The sequence below is a fragment of the Danio rerio genome, chromosome 24 (assembly GCF_052040795.2).
Source record: "Danio rerio strain M-AB ecotype USA chromosome 24, GRCz13ab, whole genome shotgun sequence".
Taxonomy (NCBI): domain Eukaryota; kingdom Metazoa; phylum Chordata; class Actinopteri; order Cypriniformes; family Danionidae; genus Danio; species Danio rerio.
In genome coordinates this window covers 24,661,140-24,682,961 of record NC_141044.1, presented here as the reverse complement: position 1 = coordinate 24,682,961, position 21,822 = coordinate 24,661,140, and the positions used below count along the sequence as shown (strand labels likewise).

The window sequence follows — 21,822 nt, the reverse complement described above, 5'->3', positions numbered from 1 at the left end:
ACTTTCAGGAAATGAATGTTCATTAGTTAAACCATTATATTAAAAAGGTGAATGCTTTTTGCAAACCACCAATCGAAAACATACAATGTTTGTCAAGGAAATCTAAGTAATGCAAATTTCGAGGTGGGAATAAGGCTGATTTATACTTCCGCAGATGAGAGACCATTTAAAAAATAATAATAATAATAATAATAATAATAATAATAATAATAGGCATTATAAAATGCCAACCAACTACCATTTAGAAAGACAATCATGAAAATTGAGAAACCACAAGAGATGCAGCAGTGATCGTTTATTTCATAAAGTGATCTGAACTGAAATTGGTTTATAAAAATTAAATTAAAAAAATAAAATAAATTAAACTGCGTAAATAATGGGACAAAAATGAAAGGGTTTCTTGTGGAAGTTAAGGCAATGGCGTCTTGCTCAAGGAGACTTTTTGCAGATGCTCAGACAGTTTGGCTGCATCAGACGTTTTAGCTTTGGAGGTCTTCTTGCGTTTCGGCTTGACTTTTGGCTTCTGCAAGAAAAATCAAATTCAGATCAGCGTCTCCAATTGATGTGCACAAAATGCATAACACTTCAGTTTACCTGTGGTTTTGTTTTCTGTGGCATATGCACCACAAAATGCCTCTTTAAGCTTTCCTGTCAGAAGGAAAAATTTGTGGTTCAGTAATAAATAACCTAACTAAAACAATTCTAATTATTCTGCTTCAAATAAAAGTGAAATTCTGACCTCCATAGCAAAGGCTTTATCACAACCTGTAAAATGGCAGGTGAAATCACGCTTTCCTTCATGAAAGTCTAGAACGTGATTCTCAAGGTTAAATCTTCTTGTGTAACTTTTTTGGCAACCCTCTCGAGTGCATTTAAACATGCGCCGCTCTCCAGAGTGAACAAACTTTTTATGCATTTGCAAAAAGCAGACTTTGTGGAAAACCTTCTTGCATTGATTACATGGAAGGTTTACTGTAAACAAAAGCAAATATTAGCATGGGGGGAAAGTTGGAACTCATTTTTAAACAGATAAGTAAAATGACCAAGCACCTCTGTGTGCAGTCCTTCGATGCTTCAGATACTCGGACCAAGTGTTTCCTTTGAAGTTACAGTTTTCCTCACCACATGGGTAACCTGAAAATTTGAATGAGTAAATAAAATAAATGGTAAACAATCATTTCAAAAATGCTTTTCAATCTTTACCTTCATGCAGCTTCCTATGCCGTTTAAGAGCTTTAGGGGAAGCAAATTGGTTGCTGCATTTCTCATGGTCACATCTGTCAGAATAAAGCACGAGTAACCAGTCATATAGAGGGAGGGGGAAACTTAAAATATAATAATAATAATAATAATAATAATAATAAGTAGTAAAGAAATACTCACTTAAAAGACAACTCATTGGTGTGCTCACACAAGTGAGTCTTTAGTTGCTTCTTCTTATGGAATTCCTTTGCACATCCTTGATAGTTGCACTGACAAAATATTACAAAGACATTTCTGCCAAGTAGAATTAAAAACAAAAATAACTGAACGAATAAAACAAATCCAGACTCACTACATAATGCTGGACTTTGTTGTCGTGAACCTGAGCAATGTGGTTCCTCAAGCTACCAGGAGTGAAGAACGCAGCTGAACACCCGCTGACTGAACACCTTGATCAGCAAAGGTGCACAAACGAGGCATAAATATCATAATTTGTGACTCCCATATAAACCAAGAGTGCGCCTTATCTAAACAACCTGTAAATAAATGCGGTCTACACTGGCAGCTTCAGAAGTTTGGTCAAGAGCAATGTTATTCAACCTGAGAAATTGGTCAATGAATCGGTTGCTTAAGGATTCAATTATGATTAGGATCTCAAACTTAACTAAATTGTCGCCACCTATTGGGGCAACAGCAAAACGCAGTAAACCACATCACAGAAACACACATAAAAATATTAGAAATAAATCCAAAATTATACATATAGTACTTGTGATGGAAGTGTGCAGACTCACAGGTAAGGCTTCTCTCCACTGTGGCTCAGCTGATGACGGGTGAGCTGATAACGGGTGCAAAATGTCTTCTCACAGTCTCCACATGCAAATGGTTTCTATTTAATACAACAATACATAAAACAGTACGCTGTGAATAGAAGCACGAAGTAAATAACATCACAAATCTTCAGACGCTAATATTGGACACTAAATGAGCACCTAAAATCCACACAAGATTAAGTTATTGATTGACGTCACTCACCAGCCCCGTGTGTCTGCAGTAATGCACCTCCAACTTCCACAGCTTTGAAAACGTGGCTTTACAGTCAGCGAAAGTACAAGTGAAGTGTTTATTCGGGTCTTGGATTCTTTCTCCCATTCTAACTGAACATAAACTGCTGATTTCAGAGGGTGGCAGGTCGCTTTTTGGCCCACAAACGATTTTCACTTGAGCTACGTTTTATTGTGATTGGACCGTACCATCTGAGTGCGCCGGGTAGTTTGTGTTTTACATATTCGCGACAAAATGCCACAGTGGAGTTATCATGTATTTTCTTACATGGCATTTCATTATGTATTTTTATTAGGATCATAATGAAATATTCACCTCGAACTGGTCTATTATTTTAACTATTTGTTTTAGACGTTATCACAGTCTCACACACAGCAGAAATAGCGTGTTCCTGATTTGAATCGAACTACCTGTGAACGTCAAGCATGGCGTCGATGGTTTATTTATTGATCACCATACCACAACGCATTCAAAATCTTCTAAATTGGTATGAAAATAATATTTTATTAATTAAACAACTTCTGAATTTAAATAGTAATTTATAATCTTACAGTGAATTTTTAGATAAATTTGGTTTTCCAGTTACTCCAAAGGAATATGCTATTGAATATGCTATTGTATTTGATGCCATATCTCGACAGCTTCTTAATTTTATAACAGGGTATGGAAATTAATCTTTAGAAGGAAAATATGTTAAAGAAAACCTTTTTAGGAGATATTGATATTATTAAACAAAGTTATACTAATATATTACAAATATTATAATAGGTGATACAGTAACATATAATCATTTAAAAATGGACCAATGTATTCATATATAGAAACTGAAAAAAAGCTTGGCATTCTTATTAATCATATCATACAAATAACAAAGTAAAATAAGTTACATTTTAAATTTTACATTGTATATATAAAGAGGTTTTAATTTGGATATTGATTATTCCTGTGAATTTTGTTGCATATAAAAGGAATATGTTGTCCATAATGGATTTTCTGGGTGGATATGGAAAACTGTCCTAGAAGGAAAACAAATATTGTATTCAAGTTAGAGAATTTTGATGCATTGATTATATCAATACCCGCAACAAATTTACATGCCTAACTTTTTATTATTTTGGGAACTTATTATTTTTGTTTCATATATACATAAAAAACAAATTGACTGGATTAAAGACAAATTTTGTTCATTACCTTTAAAAGAATTCTTAAGGAATTCAAGATCTTTAAATACTGAATGTGTTTTTTATTCACACTCTGACAAATAATTTTATACATTACTGTATAACTCTGTAATTGTTGTTAATAAAAAAAAAAAACAGAAGAGCGTAAGCATAAACCAAAGAAGACTTATAATATTCTTCAGGACTGAATGTTTTTTATTTGCACTTTGGCATGTTTTTGTATATTACTGTATAATTCTTTTTTGTTGGTTTTGTTAATAATAATTATAACTAAATTTTAAAAACACATTCAAACTCTATTTTTGCAAAATTGCATTACTTTAAAGGTTTGCATACTAAGAATTGACACCAAATAAATTAGACACTCGATTTAAAGACTGGATGAGTAAAGGGATGACATATTGGAAGATGGTATACTAGACAGCTTTGAGAGACTTAAAGAGAAACATTTTGTTAATAAGATGGAAAATGGCTGAGAAAAGCATCGGTTTAATGCAACTGTTTAGGAAAGCATATAAATCAGATTTTCAAAGTAAAATGATCTCAAATATACAGTTGAAGTCAAAATTATTAACCCCCCTGATTATTAGCCCCCCTGTTTATTTTTTTTTTCGAATTTCTGTTTAACATATAGAGAATTTTTTTCAACACATTTCTAAACATAATATTTTTAATAACTCATTTCTAATAACTGATTTATTTAATCTTTGCCATGTTGACAGTACATAATATTTGATTATATATTTTCCAAGACACTTCTTTACAGCTTAAAGTGACATTTAAAAGCTTAACTATAGGTTAATTAGGGTAACTAGGCAGGTTAGGGTAATTAGGCAAGTTGTTGAATAATATTGGTTTGTTTTGTAGACTATATAGCTTAAAGGGACTAATCATTCTGACCTTAAAATTGTGTTTAAAAAATTTAAAACTGCTTTTATTCTAGCCGAAATAAAACAAATAAGACTTTCTCCAGAAGAAAAAAAAATATCAGACATACTGTGAACATTTCCTTGCTCTGTTAAACATAATTTGGGAAATATTTAAAAAAGAAAAAAATCAAAGAGGGGTTATTAATTCTGACTTCAACTGTATATATAAATGTTTGCTAAATCTTAAAACACATTGACCTACTTACATTAGAAGTGGGAGGAATTGTAATAACTGATGATGAATGGACAAAAATATGGAGGCAGTAATGGAAATGATCTAAATCACAGAAATGAGGGGAATTAGGTGGGAAAAGTTTAATAGGATTTTTTTATCACACCCTCCCAGAAGCCACATCATGCTGGAAATGTGTCTAAATGCTGGAGAAAATCTGGAAATCAAAAGGCAGATCACTATCACATTTTCTAGGACTGCTCTGTTATTAAGAAATATTGGAAAGAAATACATAATGCTTTACAAAATGTTTTTAAATCTGCCATACCCTTTAATTGTAAAATAAATTTTTTGGACATATATCTGAGGAATGGTTAAAAAGAGATCAATATTTAATGAATATCCTGTTAGTGGCTGTCAAAATGAGCAATACAAAAAAGTGGTTGTCACAAGAAAGTCCTATAAATGCATTATTGAAAATTGCTATAGAAATTTATAAAAATGGAGCAAATTACCGCATTTGTACATCAGAAAATTGAAAAATTTATTTCATTACAAGAAAAATGGACCAATTATGCAACATCCCATAGACCTGAACTTTTGAAAATTAACTTTAACTCTGAAATTTACTTTATTTTATTAATTAATTGGTAACACTTTATTTTGATGGTCCATTTGGGTATTAGTAGACTGTCTGCTTAATGTCTGTTGATACTGCTCCTTCAGCAGACATTTAACCAATAAGAAACTTTGCAGTACATGTCAACTTACATTAACCCCAACCCCAACCCCAACTCCAGTCTAACAGTATACTTATAATCTAATAAGAATTAGTTGGCATGTAGATGCAATACAACTTAAATTCAACAAACGGACCATCAAAGTAAAGTTTGACCGATTATTATTATTTTTTTTAATTATGTTTATTGTTAGTTTACATGTGTACAAAAACAAGAGCAAATTGCTGAAAGAGAAAGTGGATATACAGAATTTGTGAACATGTGAGTGAATTCAGATGTATCATCTCAGACACGTATCTGACGTAAATGTAAAACTATTTGGGAAATTAAAAAAGATTAGCCCTCCTTTTAATTATTATTATTATTTAAATATTTCCCAAATTATGTTTAACAGAGAGAAGAAATTTTCACAGTATTTCTGATAATATTTTTTATTTGTCTTATTTGTTTTATTTCGACTAGAATAAAAGCAGATTTTAATGTTTTAAAAACCATTTTAAAGATCAAAATTATTATACACTTTATACAGAACAAACCATCATTATACAATTACTTCCCTGATTACCCTAACCTGCACAGTTACCATACTTAAACTAGTTGAGCCTTTAAATGTCACTTTAAGCTGTAAAGAAGTGTCTTGAAAAATATCTAGTCAAATATTATTCTGTCATCATGGCAAAGATAAAATAAATCACTTATTAAAGATGAGTTATTAAAACTATTATGTTTTGAAATGTGTTGAAAAAATCTTCTCTCCGTTAAACAGAAATTGAGGGAAAAAATAAACATGGGGGCTAATAATTCAGGGGGGCTAATAATTCTGATTTTAACTGTATATAGACTCTTTTTTTTTAATATTTAAACTGGGGCGATGCAATGGCATAGTAGGTAGTGTTATCGCCTCACAGCAAGAAGGTCGCTGGGTCGCTGGTTTGAACCTCGGCTCAGTTTCTGTGTGGAGTTTGCATGTTCTCCCTGTGTTCGCGTGGGTTTCCTCCGGTAGCTCCGGTTTCTCCCACAGTCCAAAAACATGCAGTACAGGTGAATTTGGTAGACTAAATTGTCCATAGTGTATGAGTGTGTGTTTGTGTGTGTGTGTGTGTGTGTGTATGTGTGTGTTGATGTTTCCCAGAGATGGTTGCGGCTGGAAGGGCATCCGCTGCATAAAAACGTGCTGGATAAGTTGGCGGTTCATTCCACTGTGTTAACCCCGGATTAATAAATGGACTAAGCTGACAAAAAAAAAGAATGAATTAATTAAATATAGTTAAACTTTAAAATACATAATTTTCTTTTAGAAAACAACCATGACAATAGAAAACAAGTAAATTAATAATGAATAAATAAACACTAGGTCAATATATCCCATCTGATTGTTTCAATAATCAAACCATCATACCAGTTGTGTTTATTTTCCATGGTGATTGATAAGTGATACAACACCTGATAAACACTAAGCAACTGTTCACCTTCACAGACTTGTGATCGAGACTGAAGGTCTTTGGAATTGTCTGACAGAGATTAATGTGGATATTAAACTGTCAAGTGGCTCCATTCAAGTCTGTGTATGAATGTGTCTGTCTAGGGTGTTTAAAAGACCGCCTGGCTCCATCCATCACACACACACACAGACACACACACACACACACTCACACACACACACACACACACACTCACACACACACACACACACACACACACACACACACACACACACACACACACACACACACACACACTCACACACACACACACACGTACGTGGAAATTACTGCCCTAATTGTAGTTTATCAGCCCCGAGAACAGTCCTCTGATATGTATGATTTACTACTGTCATGATTGCTCATATGTGTCCTAAGGTGATCATACTTTATTTCAAAACTTGCATACTGTAAACTATTTCTCATTTCCTCCTTGCTGCACTTTGCCTGGAGGTAAAGCAGGTTTTGTTTTTTTCTGCATCTTGAAATTACCTGATGCAGAGCTTTTACATTTTTCACAGGGTCCTCACATTTAAAGGGACCATTCACTTATTTACTGGCCCACAATTAGTTTCTTTTTTTCTACAGAACACAAAAGAAGATATTTCAAGCAGTTGGAAACTTTGCGAAAACCTATTTTTTATCCACAATTTGGAATATGGTATAACAAAGCATGCACACAACTGAGTAGGGTAAAAAAAATATCCAATAAGAAACAATAGTGGATAAATTACACTGGAAACCCATTTATCAAATAAATTCTACACTCAAAAAATATTTAGGCCTATTAAAAGATAAGACTTATGTATTTTGATTGCATCTTAAATTTCTATTCATTTTAATTACATTCTTTTAACATAATTTAACAAATAAACTTTGTAATTGATATTTGATATATAAACATAGATGAAACACATAAGAACAAGATTTATTATGTCAATAAATCCAATGTGTTTTAAATACTTTTCATTAATTTGTGTATTGTGTGGAGTATGAAGCTGCGTCAATTTTGCCTCCAAATGTTAAGTAAACCAATCTCATAGAATTTAAATAATTAGATCTCGCTTTCATTATAAAAACCATATACATTTCTTTTAAATGATTCAATATTTTAACAGATTTAGATTGATTCTAAGGAATCTTACAAAAAACATTTTAAAAAAACTGATGATTAAAAAAATCTATGATAATGTCATCGTGATATATTTTAAAGTGTATACACATCAAAAAAGACACGTGATTTTGTTTTAACAGATCATGTTAATACAAAAATCAATGCAATGGGATGACATTAATGGATAAACCAATGTTTTAAAGGGTACCTATAATGAAAATCATCTTTTGGCATCTGTTTGGATAGAACTGTGTATAGTGTGTCCACAGTCATATCTGGGTGATATAAACACAAAAAGTATCTTTTTTAAAATTTCCTGACGTTAAAATAGGATCGAAATTCCTCCCATTTTGAGGCCCACCACAACGTGACGTAGTAGTGAGGTTTCCCCGCCCACCGAATTAATTGACAGCCGCTTACTAGCATGTCTCTGTAGTAACACGTATAATCATATCAACAAGACAGGACGTGCACAAAGCAATTGGAATCAAAGATCTTTTTAGCTCTCTGTGATCATCAATAATCATCAAATATGATCAAGAATGAGTTTTACAAGTTTAAAACATTTTGGATGTTTGTAATGAATTGCAGCAATTTTACCATCTTAACTTTATCAGCACAGCCGCATTTCAATACAATTATAAAAGAAGACGCTTCAATCCCTAAATCGGTTAAATCAGGTTTATTTTGTACATTAACATAATGGATATCCATACAGTGTACAATAACACATATCCAGTCAAATTTGCGTGCAAAAACAGTGCAAAGTTAAACCCGCGCGCTGTGTGTGTGTGTGCGTGAACTTTGTAATGACGTTGTGTTTGACTCATCGTTCTCATCGACTCATTAACTCCACAACAAATACATCAAATAATCATTGAGAAAGTTCTTACAGTAGTATTTCTCACAAACGTTACATGAGATCTGCTTTCTTCATGTGTGTCACTGTGCTGTTCATCTAACCCAGTCAAGGCAGAGACTGAGGCACACTCTGACCAGCACGTGGGAACAGTGGGCAGGGAGAATTAGCATTAAAGGCACAGGCCACAAATACAGATACCTTGTGTTCAAAGCAAAACATTCCAGTTTTCTGAAAGGTATAATAAATAATCTGATGGGTGTTTTGAGCTGAAACTTTGCAGACACATTCTGGAGACATAAAAGAATTATCTTAAATCTTGAAAAGGGGGTAAAATAGGTGCCCTTTAAGATATTTAACATCCTCAGAAATGTTGTTTTGGTCATTCTAAAATCCATTAGCCAAAATCTGTCATAAAAGCGGTTTTTATTACCTCCCAGAACTGTCTTGAGCCTCCAAAACCAGTTACGACTGTGTTCATTGTGTTTTGTCTACATCTTTTGAGGTGCAAGTAATTTATTATATAAGAAAATGGCCCAAAGTGACCTCTCATTTTACACCAAATGCATCATTATTTTACATTTCATGGCAGTTCATCAGGAAGTGGCGATTTTGTTCTCTTTGGCTCACTGGATGAAAAAAATATCTTAATTCGGAAATGTTTTATACAATATTCCAGTTTTGCATATAAGTTTAATTTGCATCTTTTGTTGGAAACATACTGACAGCTAAAATACATCCAAAATACTAAAGGGGCTACAATGAAAGTCAATGGTTCCTGTTTTTCAACAATTCAGAAGTAAACAATCAAATGTGAAACTGATCATTAAAAACAGCATAGAAGTTCTATCAATCTCATCCAGACTTATAGCGGACATTCCTGTCCTCACATCATCCGGTCAACCCTCCTGTGTTTGGGACTGATCAATAAAGCTGCCTCTCTGTATCTCAATGGCCATGATCTGTCCTGATAAGCAGTAGCAAGTAAAAAAAGTCAAACACCAGCTCACAGCCAAGACGCAGAGTTGATGGCGATTGGATAGTCATGCATTCAGTCTCCATTTCAGCCAATCTCAGTTCTTTCACAACATTCAGAGGGGTTTTAGAAAGAGTCTGAGACTGTGGTGGGAGAAGACAGCATGATGTCTGGTTGTACTATCTCAGAATGCCATGTTTGCTCGTCTCCCCCGGGTTGAGAGAGGAAAGTTAATGTGTAACACGGGTAGTCGATACGGCTGCTGTGCTGCTTGATGGCCTAAATCTCTGAGTGTCAAACAGGTATGATTAAGGACCTCAGGACTTGCCTCTGCCCACTCTGCTCTATCCCTTTTTCCTTTTTACCTCTTCTCTGTTTGCTTTGGTTAATTCAATCTGTGAGTCAGAGCCTTGCAGCAATGTTGCGGAAGCTACTCGATATACATGACAGGCTACATAAAGATAGATTAGGAAATTGAATTAATAAAAAAAAAACAGTATCCATTTACACAATTTATTTTTTATCTGAGCCTTATGTGAGCAAGACTATGTATTGTAGAGATTCAAACTGGTGAATTGCTGTTTATTAACTGTTCAAACTATACTAAACAATAATGTTTAAAACTGATTCACTTATATCAGTAGACTATCTACCATTAAATATGACAATGATGACCATCTATTAGACTGTGCAAATGTCGCAGATGCGAGAAGACGGTCTAAAGGAATTTAACTGTCCAGTGATTGTCCTCATTTGAATGTGAGCTAGCATTTCATATGAAAGTGAGGAACATATGAACCATTTGATTTTACATAATTAATCTGATGATCACGCGCTACATATTTATGATTGTTTTCTTTGTTCTTTATTTCCACCAGGGGATACTCATCTCGAGGCCTCTTGAGATTGTGCAGCACCATTGATGTGATCCAAGACCTGTGAAGAGATGCAGCCAACCATTGAGGACCTCAAGGACAACACATACAAAGAGATGATGCCAACCATAGAGAACTTCTAGAGGTAATCATAATCCTGGACCCAGCCGTATTCTGAGCAGATGCTGTGGCAGTGAAGAGCATGGGACTGATTTCTGAAAGACCCCAGTGACAGACCGCGTTGATCATGTGGGCCAGCTTGATCCCCCACTGGTGACCTATTCACACCCGCAGCTTCTCCACGATGGATGTCCAGCGTTCTTCAGCCTCTGTACAACATTGGTCAGAGGAGCAATGTTCATGCCTATTTATGCCTGGTTTCTCTTGAGTTTTTTTTTTTCTTTCACTTCGTCAATGTGTGAAGTTTGTTCCTTGCCACTGTCGCCACTGGCTTGCTTGGTTCGGGACTTGTGGTATTGCATATCGATGAATTTGCTCTTTAGTGTTTGGACTTTCAGCAGTAAAATTTAAACCACACTGAACTGAACTAAACTGAACTTCAACTCTGAAAACTGGACACAGAGAGAGAAGAACATATGAACAAAACGATTCATTCTGTGAATCTAATGATACAATGTGACTTGCGAGAGAGAGAGAGAGAGAGAGAGAGAGAGAGAGAGAGAGAGAGAGAGGAACATATGAACAAAATGATTCATTAGAATAAATTTGATGATACAATGTTACAAATGACAGAGAGAGGACAATATAAACAAACCAATTACCTTGAATGAATCTGATAAGATTCATTGAAACATTTTAGTGAAACATTTCAGAGGACCACATGAACTAACTGACTCGCTAGAATGAATCTGATGATTGATCTAGCATTATTTGTGAGAAAAATGATCATACAAACAAAATGATTCATTATAATGAATCTAATGATCCAGTGTTATATATGAGAGACAGGGCCATCTAAACAAATTGATTCAGTAGAATGAAACAGATCATCCAGCATTACATATAAAAGAGAGGACCATCTACATAAAACTTATTCACTATAACCAATCTGATGATGCAGTTTACAAAAGAGAGAGTGGGCCACAAACAAAATGATTCACTGGAATGAATCTGACGATCCAGCACTACATTTGGGAGGACTTCTTGATTAATCTTCATGTGAAAGCAAAGAATGTACAAACACACCATTTTAGTAGAATCTCACTATCTAATCAATGTGAGAGAGGACTCACCAAACTAACAAAATGTCCTACAAATAACAGAAAGAATATTTTAGTGTGAAACAATTCAGCAGAACAAATCTGATTTCAGACATAATCAGACACAAATCAGAAAAAAACAGACATAATACTATTATTTCATTAACTGCATAGAATTACTCCAAATTTAATGACTGCTGACCTGTCTGATACTTTAAATAACACATCAAATGTTGACTCAAAAAAAAGATGTTTGCTGCTGGTTCAAACTACCTATTTAAAATGAGCTGTATTGTAATGTAATGTGCATTTATATAGAGCATATATAATGTATGGCCATACATCCAAAGAGCTTCACAATTATGAGAGGGGTCTCTCTACACCACCACCAGTGTGCAGCATCCACTTGGATGATGTGACGACAGCCACTGGATAGCGGAGCCAGTGTGCTCACCACAGTGGAGAGACAGTGAAAGAGCCAATTCAGTGGATGGGGATGATTGGGAGGCCATGATGGGTAAGGGCTAACTATTGGAGGGAATTTGGCCAGGACACCTGGGCTACACCCTTATCCTTTATGAAAAGAGGCATTGGGATTTTTAATGACCACAGAGAGTCAGGACCTCGGTTTAATGTCTCATTCGAAAGACAGCTCTCACTGGCTGCATTTACACTGCGCTGTTCAAGTGACTCAATTACAATTTTTTTTCTCGCATGTGACACAGATCGGATATGGCCCATGTATGTGTAAGCAGGAACAAATCACAGTCCGATTTACTCAAATCAGATTCAGGCCTTGTACATGTGTGGAAATTTATCCTATATGAATCACATCAGTGTTCATGTGTTTGCAGTATAAGCAGGTAGATCGGATTTTCACCTGTCAATGCGAGTCCTGCATCATTAAAAACCAAAACGATTGAAGTCAAGTCTGACGCTTTCATTTTAGAACAGACTTCAGCAGACTCCCAAACCTTAAATCTCTTACACGAGGACTAAAACAGCTTCAATATTGTCATATAGCACAGGTATTTAAGCATGTTAACGAGAGCGAGAGAGCGCAATGTCCGCCACGTAACCAATATAAACTAATATAAAACTAGTGCATACATCACATGCATAAATCACTCCATTACATTAAGATGCCTAAAGGTTTTTAAAAAAGCCTAAATATTAAAATAAGATGGCCTTTCTGTCATAAACTATAGTAAAACAGCTTGTCAAAAGCTGCGAACAGATTACATACAGGAATAGAGAAAAGAGCACTCTTAAATTATCAGCTGTTAGTCAATGCCTGCTCTTTTTTTCCTGGTCATTGTGCCTTTACAGTGTGCTGTGTAAATGCAGGCAATCAAATACGATTCACTTTAAAAGATTATGTAAGCAGGTCATCAAAAAAAATCGGATACAGTCACAAAATCGGAATTAAACATCAAGATCTGCAGCGTAAATGCAGCCACTGACAGCATGGTGTCTCCTTTACTATACTGGGGCATTAGAGCTCACACAGACGGCAGGTTGAGTGCCCCCTGTGGGCATCACTAACACCACTTCCAAAAGCAACCTAGTTTTCCCATGTGGTCTCCCATACAGGTACTGACCAGGCTCAGCGCTGCTTATCTTCAGTGAGTAACGGTCTTGGGCTGCAGGGTGATATGGCTGTAAACAACTAAACTAAAACAACACAACATTTTTGGCACATTGTTTTATGTTCAATCCACTTATATTTGTTACAACTTAATCAATTTGCATTGGGACAACATGAATGAATTAAATTCATGTGATCATCATGTTTTAACTATCAACAACTTAATGGGAACAAATAGACACTCATAATCTTAAAGATGCAAAGATCTGGTCTTATTGGCCGGTCCATGGTAATTCATTAAAAGGGAAATTCCTCCACCATCTTCCTGATCAATACCAGGCCAAGATGTCACTTGTTGATTGATACTATTGATTATGACCTCTGCGAGACCTCATCACCTTCATCCCAATCCTCACGTCTATCTAACAGCAGCACGATAGCGGAGCGAACAGGGCCAGCAGATAGACATACAATGAGGTTATCTAGCCGTCCTCACACATTCTCACAGCCACGATTTGACCTCTCAGCGTGCCATCCTAATACTGAGGCCAATTCCCAGACATGCGTGTCCTCTGAGCACAGAATGAATAGACAGAGCCTAAAAACGGAAATAAGGTCAGATTCTACCCCACACTAGCAGCTAGGTCTAAATCAAGCTGTGCTGCATATACATATCATAAAATGAAATTGTGAACATGAAACAAATACTTGGTAAATAGTATGTTTCTGAAGAGGAAACGTTTACTTTTGCTTCAAAAACAGTGCTAGTTAGATTTTTACATTGTATTTCATTCCATCTGAAAGTTGTTGTAAGTCATGCTTGGTGATTTTAGGAGTGGATAAATGGTATTTTAATGATATATCGACGCTTCAAATATAAATAAATAAATACAGTTTGATTCAAAATTATTAGCCCTCCTGTGAATTTTTTTTATATATATATTTTCCAAATAATGTTTGACAGAGCAAGAGATTTTTCACAATACTGCCTATAATATTTTTTCTTCTGGAAAAAAGTTTTATTTGTTTTATTTCAACTAAAATAAAAGCATTTTTTTATTTAAAAAAAAACATTTCAAGGTCAACATTATTAGCCCCGTTTAGCATAATTTTTTCTTAATGTCTACAGAACATTGAGTTAGAACATTAGTTAGGCCTAAAAATTGCACTTTAAGCTGAAAACTAGTATCTTGAAAAATATCTATCAAAATATTATGTACTGTCATCATGGCAAAAATAAAAGTTAGATAAAACCAGCTATTAGAAATTAGTTATTAAATATTAGTTATTAGGCTAGCAGCTAGCTCTCTGCAACTCACACGCCTAGGGCTGCGCCTGGTCAGTACCTCGATGGGAGACCACATGGGAAAGCTGGGTTGCTGTCGCAAGTGGTGTAAGACAGACCAGAAGGGGGTGCTTTATCTGCGTTCTGTGTAAGTCCTATCGAATGAGATCCTAACGCCCCAGTATACTGCTGAGTGCCGTCTTTTAGATAAGACATTCAACCGAGGTCCTGACACTCTGTGGTCGTTAAAAATCCCAGAATGTGTTGGCGCTATAGCCCAGTGGTTAGCACATCAACAAATGGTGCAGTAGCACATCAAGGCGTCCCGAGTTTGAATCCTGGCTTGAGGACATTTCCCGACCACTCCCCCACGATCCCCATATCATAATTGGCTTCATCATTGTCTCCTCTCCACCAATGAAAAGTGCTTTGAGTTTCCGTTAAAACAGAAAAAAATAATTCAGGAGGGCTAATAGTTCTGACTTTTTGTATTGTTTTAAACTACCCCTTCATAGACTATATTTTTGTCTTCTTATTTTGCACTTGATATGTTTTTGTCCTTAGCCAGTGCATCTTTATCTTTTGTTTACTTTTTACACTCCAGTAAACAACTATGTTCATATTAGACCATCATGGAATTAAGGCTGTTACACATCTGCTGTGTATCTCAGTAACTCACCCTAATTGAAGTAAATATTGGGTGAAGTACTGAGGTGGGATGAGATAACAAATTTGTCAGATACGCAGTCAGGCATTCAGCCACTCTGAGAGGGAGGGAGAGAGGGGTGGTCCTTGCTTACACACCAAATCACACAAAGAACACAGTAAATTTACAAGTGTACACACTCCACGAAGCAGACAAATGTATCAGCAAGTTCAGATATTTGTGAATTGAGTCATCCTTCAACTCAATATTTGAGTGTTTGAACAGAATTAGGGGAGATTTCTAATTTGTGACTCTTGACCACATAACTAGTGTTAATTTTTGGAATTTAAGAAAAACTAATTTATAGACAATATTTGGCCAAGATGCTGCTACTATTTGAAAATCTATAATCTGAAGGTTAAAATCCCTAAATACTGAGAAAATTGCGTTTACTAATTATCTTTACAGAAAATCATTTTTACTTCATTATATTGTTTTTAATGTAAAGCAAAACCTCTGTTGATAATACAAATAATACTATAAAAGTTGGATTTTTGTGGTTTGAGTAATCAACTTAAATCATTATTAGACCATTTATTAGTAATAAGTAGTGAAAAATAACCCATTTAGGTGCCTTCATATCAGTCAATGATGAACAAGGAAATATTGAGCAATGCTTTATCAATTCAATTTAATATCAGAATTGAAAATAAATCATTCATTATTGTACTTGTAACACATTTTATTATTTAACTTCCTGCATTAAACATCTCTTCATACCATAAAGGTTTGCTGCCATAATTACCAACAATTTTCCTCAGTGATATTTGTTTGATATTTAATGCAAGAAGCATTTATCTGTACTACAAACAAGACAACCATAAAGCTAATTATATGCCTTTAGGATTTTTCCTCACAAACCCCAATGTTTTTTAATCAGCACTACAAAGGTTATCAATATTTGTCATGAATCTTGCAACTAAACATGAATCAGCTATTATCAGAAAATCAGTCAGCGGAAGTGGTATCAGTGACGGTTAATACTGCCTTCTAGCGACAGCTCTCGTCAACTACCATATATTAACCAACCGCATCTGAAAATAGTGACCTTCCGCACGTATATTTTTGATTAGTACGTAAACTGTTACATTGTATTCCTTTTTTTTTTACTTGAAGCACCCAAGAGAAGGTTCACGTTTGTTCTTTCATAACTTTTCAGTATAGGCAAACTGGAGCTAAATGTATATATAAAAAAAAGGAAATGTTACTTGTCTTCGGTCAAGTTGTTTGTGACAATGTATATGTAAATTTATAGTAACAAAATCTTTCTGTACTAAAGCCTACTTTTACAATACCAAGATGTCTAAAAATAAGTCACTTCTGAGAAAGCTGGAGCTTGCTGTAGCCTAATCCACGACATCTTAGAATCGCATTTTAGCACGAAAAGATAAAAGCTTGCCTCTTTGGACCAATCATTGCAATTGTTTGCTATTACTGATTAAATGTGCCATTTATAAACGTAATGTACTGCAATATCTTTGAAAACCACTGTGGACAGTAAATAGAAGGCTTTCTGGGGAAATGCACCACTGAGACATGTATAGCAAGTAAACATCAAGTATAGATTTAAGTAATGCAAGAATGCTTTTTTTCAGTCAGATTAGCAATGCACAATAAGTGATCTTTACATTTTTTTTAAATAGAATTGACCAAGCTTTTAAGCTGGTATGTTAAATCGGTATATTGCATGCCAAGGTCCTACAGCCCACAAAGAAAATACAAGACCACATAAATTAAACAGTTTTGATGACTTGCTTGATTTTTTTTTATGTTCAGCTTCTCAGTATTTAGTTTGGCATAATTAGAAATACCTCCATAATAAAAAAACACTATTGTTTAAAAAGAAAAAAAACGTCTTAAAGAGTATCAGCTAAGAAACATTGGTTAAAATGACTCTGCCTAACGATGATTTTAAAAGAACAAAAGGCACAAAAAAAAAATACTATAACAAAAAAAAAAATCTTATTTCTGCATTTCAACCTGTACTTTTACAACGGCCCATTGTCAGTTAGCATAAGTGCAATGTCACTCAAACTCTTCAGATTCAAGCTTAAATATATTATGGAGAACTGCAAACTTTCAATGTTCTTATTTTTAAAAATGATGCAGTGTATATTACATAATTTGCAATTTTTGTAGATCAGTATAAACCATTGAAAAAGTAGTCTAAATGCAAACCTTTTCAGTTAAGATGCTGTTGTGTTAACAAACACTAATAGAAATGATTAAAGACAGAGTCCCAAACAACAAGGTCTGTGGTACAAAGAAGTTTATTTTGGTCAGCAGATTTATGCCATAAACTCGTATGGGATGGGCTCCAGGAGCTGAGGCTTGTTGTTCTTAGTGCTGACGAAGTGTGCTGGCCGTGGAGCAGCAGGCTGAAAAACAAGATAAAACCCATCAAAAACACTGAAAGAACATCAGCCAGAGCAGTTAAAGTGGCACATCTTGTCATTACATACAATGAATGTCATTTCAATGGAATATTAACAACTTCAAATGACCACATTGGTTTACATGCAAAAAAAAAATGCATTTGAGTCTAAATATTGCAACATTAGCTGAAGTCATACCTGGCGTTTCAGCTCAATCCAGGTGCCCTCCTTCTTGGCCTCCACTTTCTTCTTCTCGTTCTCCTTGACGCGCTGCAGGAAACTGTCTCTGCTCTTTGAGTGCTTAATATGCTCAATACGCACATTAATTCTCTTGGCCAGGATTTTGCCCCTAAGAGCGAAAACAAGAACCGGTCACAAACAAGAACTGTTGAACATTTACAAGCATTAGCAATGAGAGGCATGTTTCCATATTGACAATCCGGTAAAGGCATTAATGTGCCTCTCCAGGGTGCATAAGGATGATTGCTCTCCCCCATATGAATGACCACACAGGACACTAGATGGCCCTTATGGCAAAGTGAATCTGGGGTGTTCTAAATTAAAAACATTCAGTCTTATGGACAGCAAAAACACATTTCTGACATGTGCTTGACTATTCATTTCCAAAACTCAATCTGTTTACTGAATCTAAATGAAAAGGATCAACAGCAATTTTCTAGAAAATATAGGTGTGATATTGGCAACAGTTCCATCTCCATAATTTTCTCATAATAATTATTCAATATTTAGCTGAGTGCGTTTCAAGTGCTGGTACTTCATCTGGTTTAGGTCTGTAATAAATAAATAACCGATCGTAAAATTGTAACATTAATGCTTTTTCATTAAAAATGCATACTTCCCAACTTTTTGGGATTCTGTCTACACGGATGGCATTTAAAGATAAAAAATATATATAACATTTAATTCACTGAAACTGATAACAAAAACTTTTTTTTCAAAACAACTGTGTCATGTGAACAACTCCGCTTATATGGTGAAAGACCATGCAGATGTTTTGGATGTTCTCTATTTTGGCAGATCAAAATGTTAGTTTGCGCCCATTGAAAAAGACCATATTTACACAGACCTGTTGTTCTGGCACATCTTCCAGTCTATACTTGCTTTTGCAACTTTATATATTAGTGTTACCTGCAGTAACAACTCCACCTAAGTCCATTTCTTGGCATTTTGCACCCACGTTTAAGAGGGTAAATAAGTGTGTAAATAAGAGTATAGAGTAAATAAGTTTGTATGGATGACCAAATGTTGGAAAACTGTGAACTTGGCATGTTTTAGATGAAAATGCAGTTTTCAAACAGCCTAAAATTCAGCAATTCCTTGCTAATGTATAGAGGTAAAATTGGTTTCATATTCGCACATTTAGAAGTCACTATATTATTTACCATGTTACTTTGAATATTCGATCACAATTAGTATGCAAGTATGACTTGAAAACAAAATTAACTTTGTTTGACAGTGAACAATGTTGTACTTTGATAGTCATTGGCTGCTAATATGATTTCGCTATTTAGAGTTAGCAAATAATACTTTTATGAAATTATATTAAGGGTAAAGTCCGAATGTGCGAATATAAAACCAACTTTACCTCTATTGCTATTGTCACTCATTCACATTGAAGGATGCATGTCATTGTTATCTTGCAAAAGTCCCTAGTTCTGGTGGAACAATAGAAAATCTTAAGCACTTGATTATTCACAAGGCCAATTACTTTAATTTTCCCTTATGTAGCGCATCTTTTTTTATCTGTAGTTACGCTTGAATGGTTTAAACAATGTTCATTGCGAACATGGTTGGTGTGCATATAAAATTAATCTGCAATGTCAATTACGATGCATTGTGGTATAAGTCTCTGAAGTTTGCATCCAAAATCTAACGTTTCCCAAGTGCAAAGGTATTTTAAAAAAAAAAAGAAAAGAAGACTGTACATTGATGCATGAAAACTGCTTTATGTCCAGATTAAAATTCATACTATGCACTGTTATACTAAATAGGAAGTACTTCAAGTAGGAGCAAAAACGACTAAAAGTACCAACACCAAAGATTGTGTGATTTTGGTTGCATCCACAGCCTAAAAGGGGAAAGTAGCCTAAAAAGTGACTGGTTATGGAAAAATCCCTTTATTAAATAATTGATTTATTCGATTTATAATCAAATAAACTATCTATAGTTCATATCAGGCGTGCTCAACCTCAGTCCTGGAGGGTTGATGCCCTGCATAGCTTCCTTCAAGCTCGATTAGCTGGTTCAGGTGTGTTAAATTGAGGTTGGAAATAAAATATGCAGGACACTGTCCCTCCAGGACAGAGTCTGGGCACCCCTGGATTATATGGTTACACTTAGAAATGAAGAAACTGTAATTATTCAATGGATTTTGAACTTTTGGCTCAGTTTATTCAAACACAATTTCATTTGGGAACAAAGCACTACTGCTTGCATTAAAACATTTAACTACTTAAATAAAAACGAATCGAGTGGACTTTGCACCTAATGGTTTGGTATTTCTTTAGTCGGTCTCACTGATAAAATCATCAGATGCATCATGTTAAGGGCAGTACTTACTTGACCTGCTTGTTGACAATGATGCCTACAGCATGCTGCGTAACATTATAAACACGTCCTGTTTTGCCATGGTAGCACTTATGAGGCATGCCTTTCTGGATGGTTCCTGTGCCCTGGATTAAAACAAAAAGTAAATTAACTACACAACTTAAATGACCAGTTTAAAAAGATAAGGCTAATGTGTTTTCTTGTTAAATGCACTACGATAATCTCTTTTTAATGCTTCAAACATTGAAACTCTTAATTTTACCTTGATATCTACAATATCACCCTTCTTATAGATGCGCATGTACGTGGACAGAGGGATTGGGCCTGTTGTAGAAAGAAAAGTTGTCAGGTGTAAAAATGTTACATTATACAGTATATTATAAACAAATAAACAAAAATGTGACTAACTCACCATGCTTGCGGAAGGGCCTGGCAAACATATACCTGGTCCCCCTCCTCTTGCCTCTGGTGTTAGTCATGATGCCTGATTACTGGATAAAGGAAACAAAACAGTTAGAAAATTAAAAGGAAAGCACAAACATTATCTGAAACTATTAATTTATCTAAACTTAAAAATCAAATCCACAATACAACAGACTGTTAAACATCACAACAGGTTTAAGCCATTTGGTCATTATTAACTGTAAAAAATAGTGTATAGCAACATAGCATATAATAATATACATTAATTACATAACGACCATATAGAAAACTAATTTAAGTCACTTTAATTTATTAAATACACAATTCTCTGACATTAAATCGTCTCGGATCTGTTCAACTTTAACGTTAGTTCATTTACACACGCAGCATTTACTTAAGACCCTATCTTTAGTCTCATAAATGCTTTTATATATTCGTGTTACATATAAACCAGGTATATATATTTTTTTAGCTTTAATTTTATATCCACGTCTCTGCTGTCTGTACACGCATGGCCCGCATGGAGCAGACACGCTGAAGCTTGGCTCCTTATTTCGCCATTTGCCGCCTCCAGCGGTGCATATGACAACTTAATTCGATGCCATGCTAGGTGGGGTATTTTATGGGCACTTTGTGAGCAGTTTTGCGCGACAAGAGTCATGTATTTAACGATTTATTACATAAAAACTGGAGCACATCTTACCCCCGGTTGATCGCAAGATGGCGGGTACGGCGGAAAGAGAATGATGGGGTCCTGCAGCTCTTCCTTCAGTCCGCGAATAGGAGGACTACTTATTTGCCCGAGTAAAATTGTCAGGGCAGCACAGTGATGTCATCGCTATACATAAACAGTTTTTTTGTTGATTGTTGTTTGACTAGTTGCAATTCTTTTAAACCTGCCTGGGAGAGGATTTGAATAGGATTTTATAATTAAAACTAATTGTATCTAGCTTTAAATAAAAACTAATTAATCCGAATTAAAATCATGAATACGCTTATTATTTATTTATTTAACTTTGTTTATAAAAAAGCAGTACAGTACTGTTACTTTTGAACGTGCCC

The 21,822-nt window shown here is 34.9% G+C and overlaps 2 protein-coding genes across 2 annotated transcripts; both read right to left on the bottom strand.

Annotated features, from left to right (window-relative positions):
- Nucleotides 1-280: 280 nt before the first annotated feature.
- Nucleotides 281-2,484, bottom strand: gtf3ab (general transcription factor IIIA, b). The gene is given in 9 exon segments (NM_001089544.2): nt 281-523; nt 595-648; nt 740-972; nt 1,051-1,134; nt 1,204-1,277; nt 1,384-1,472; nt 1,556-1,652; nt 1,998-2,092; nt 2,239-2,484. Coding segments are annotated over 9 exon segments (957 nt in total). The 5' UTR covers nt 2,356-2,484; the 3' UTR covers nt 281-409.
- A 15,166-nt stretch (nt 2,485-17,650) lies between these two features.
- rpl21 (ribosomal protein L21) lies at nt 17,651-21,502 on the bottom strand. Its single transcript, NM_001002155.1, has 6 exons — nt 21,464-21,502; nt 20,750-20,828; nt 20,600-20,661; nt 20,350-20,462; nt 17,968-18,118; nt 17,651-17,772 (listed from the first exon to the last, which is right to left on the bottom strand). The coding sequence occupies exons 2-6, from the start codon at nt 20,814-20,816 to the stop codon at nt 17,683-17,685; spliced, it is 483 nt and encodes a 160-aa protein (NP_001002155.1). The 5' UTR covers nt 20,817-20,828; nt 21,464-21,502; the 3' UTR covers nt 17,651-17,682.
- Between the last annotated feature and the right edge of the window lie 320 nt (nt 21,503-21,822).

Bases quoted from the DNA above. Each gene is read 5' to 3' on its own strand.
- rpl21 (NM_001002155.1), bottom strand. From the start codon at position 20,816: ATGACTAACACCAGAGGCAAGAGGAGGGGGACCAGGTATATGTTTGCC. The intron at 20,662-20,749 runs GTGAGTTAGTCA...TTTCTACAACAG, and splicing joins CAGGCCCTTCCGCAAGCATG to GCCCAATCCCTCTGTCCACG. The intron at 17,773-17,967 runs GTATGACTTCAG...CTTGTTTTTCAG, and splicing joins GGATTGAGCTGAAACGCCAG to CCTGCTGCTCCACGGCCAGC.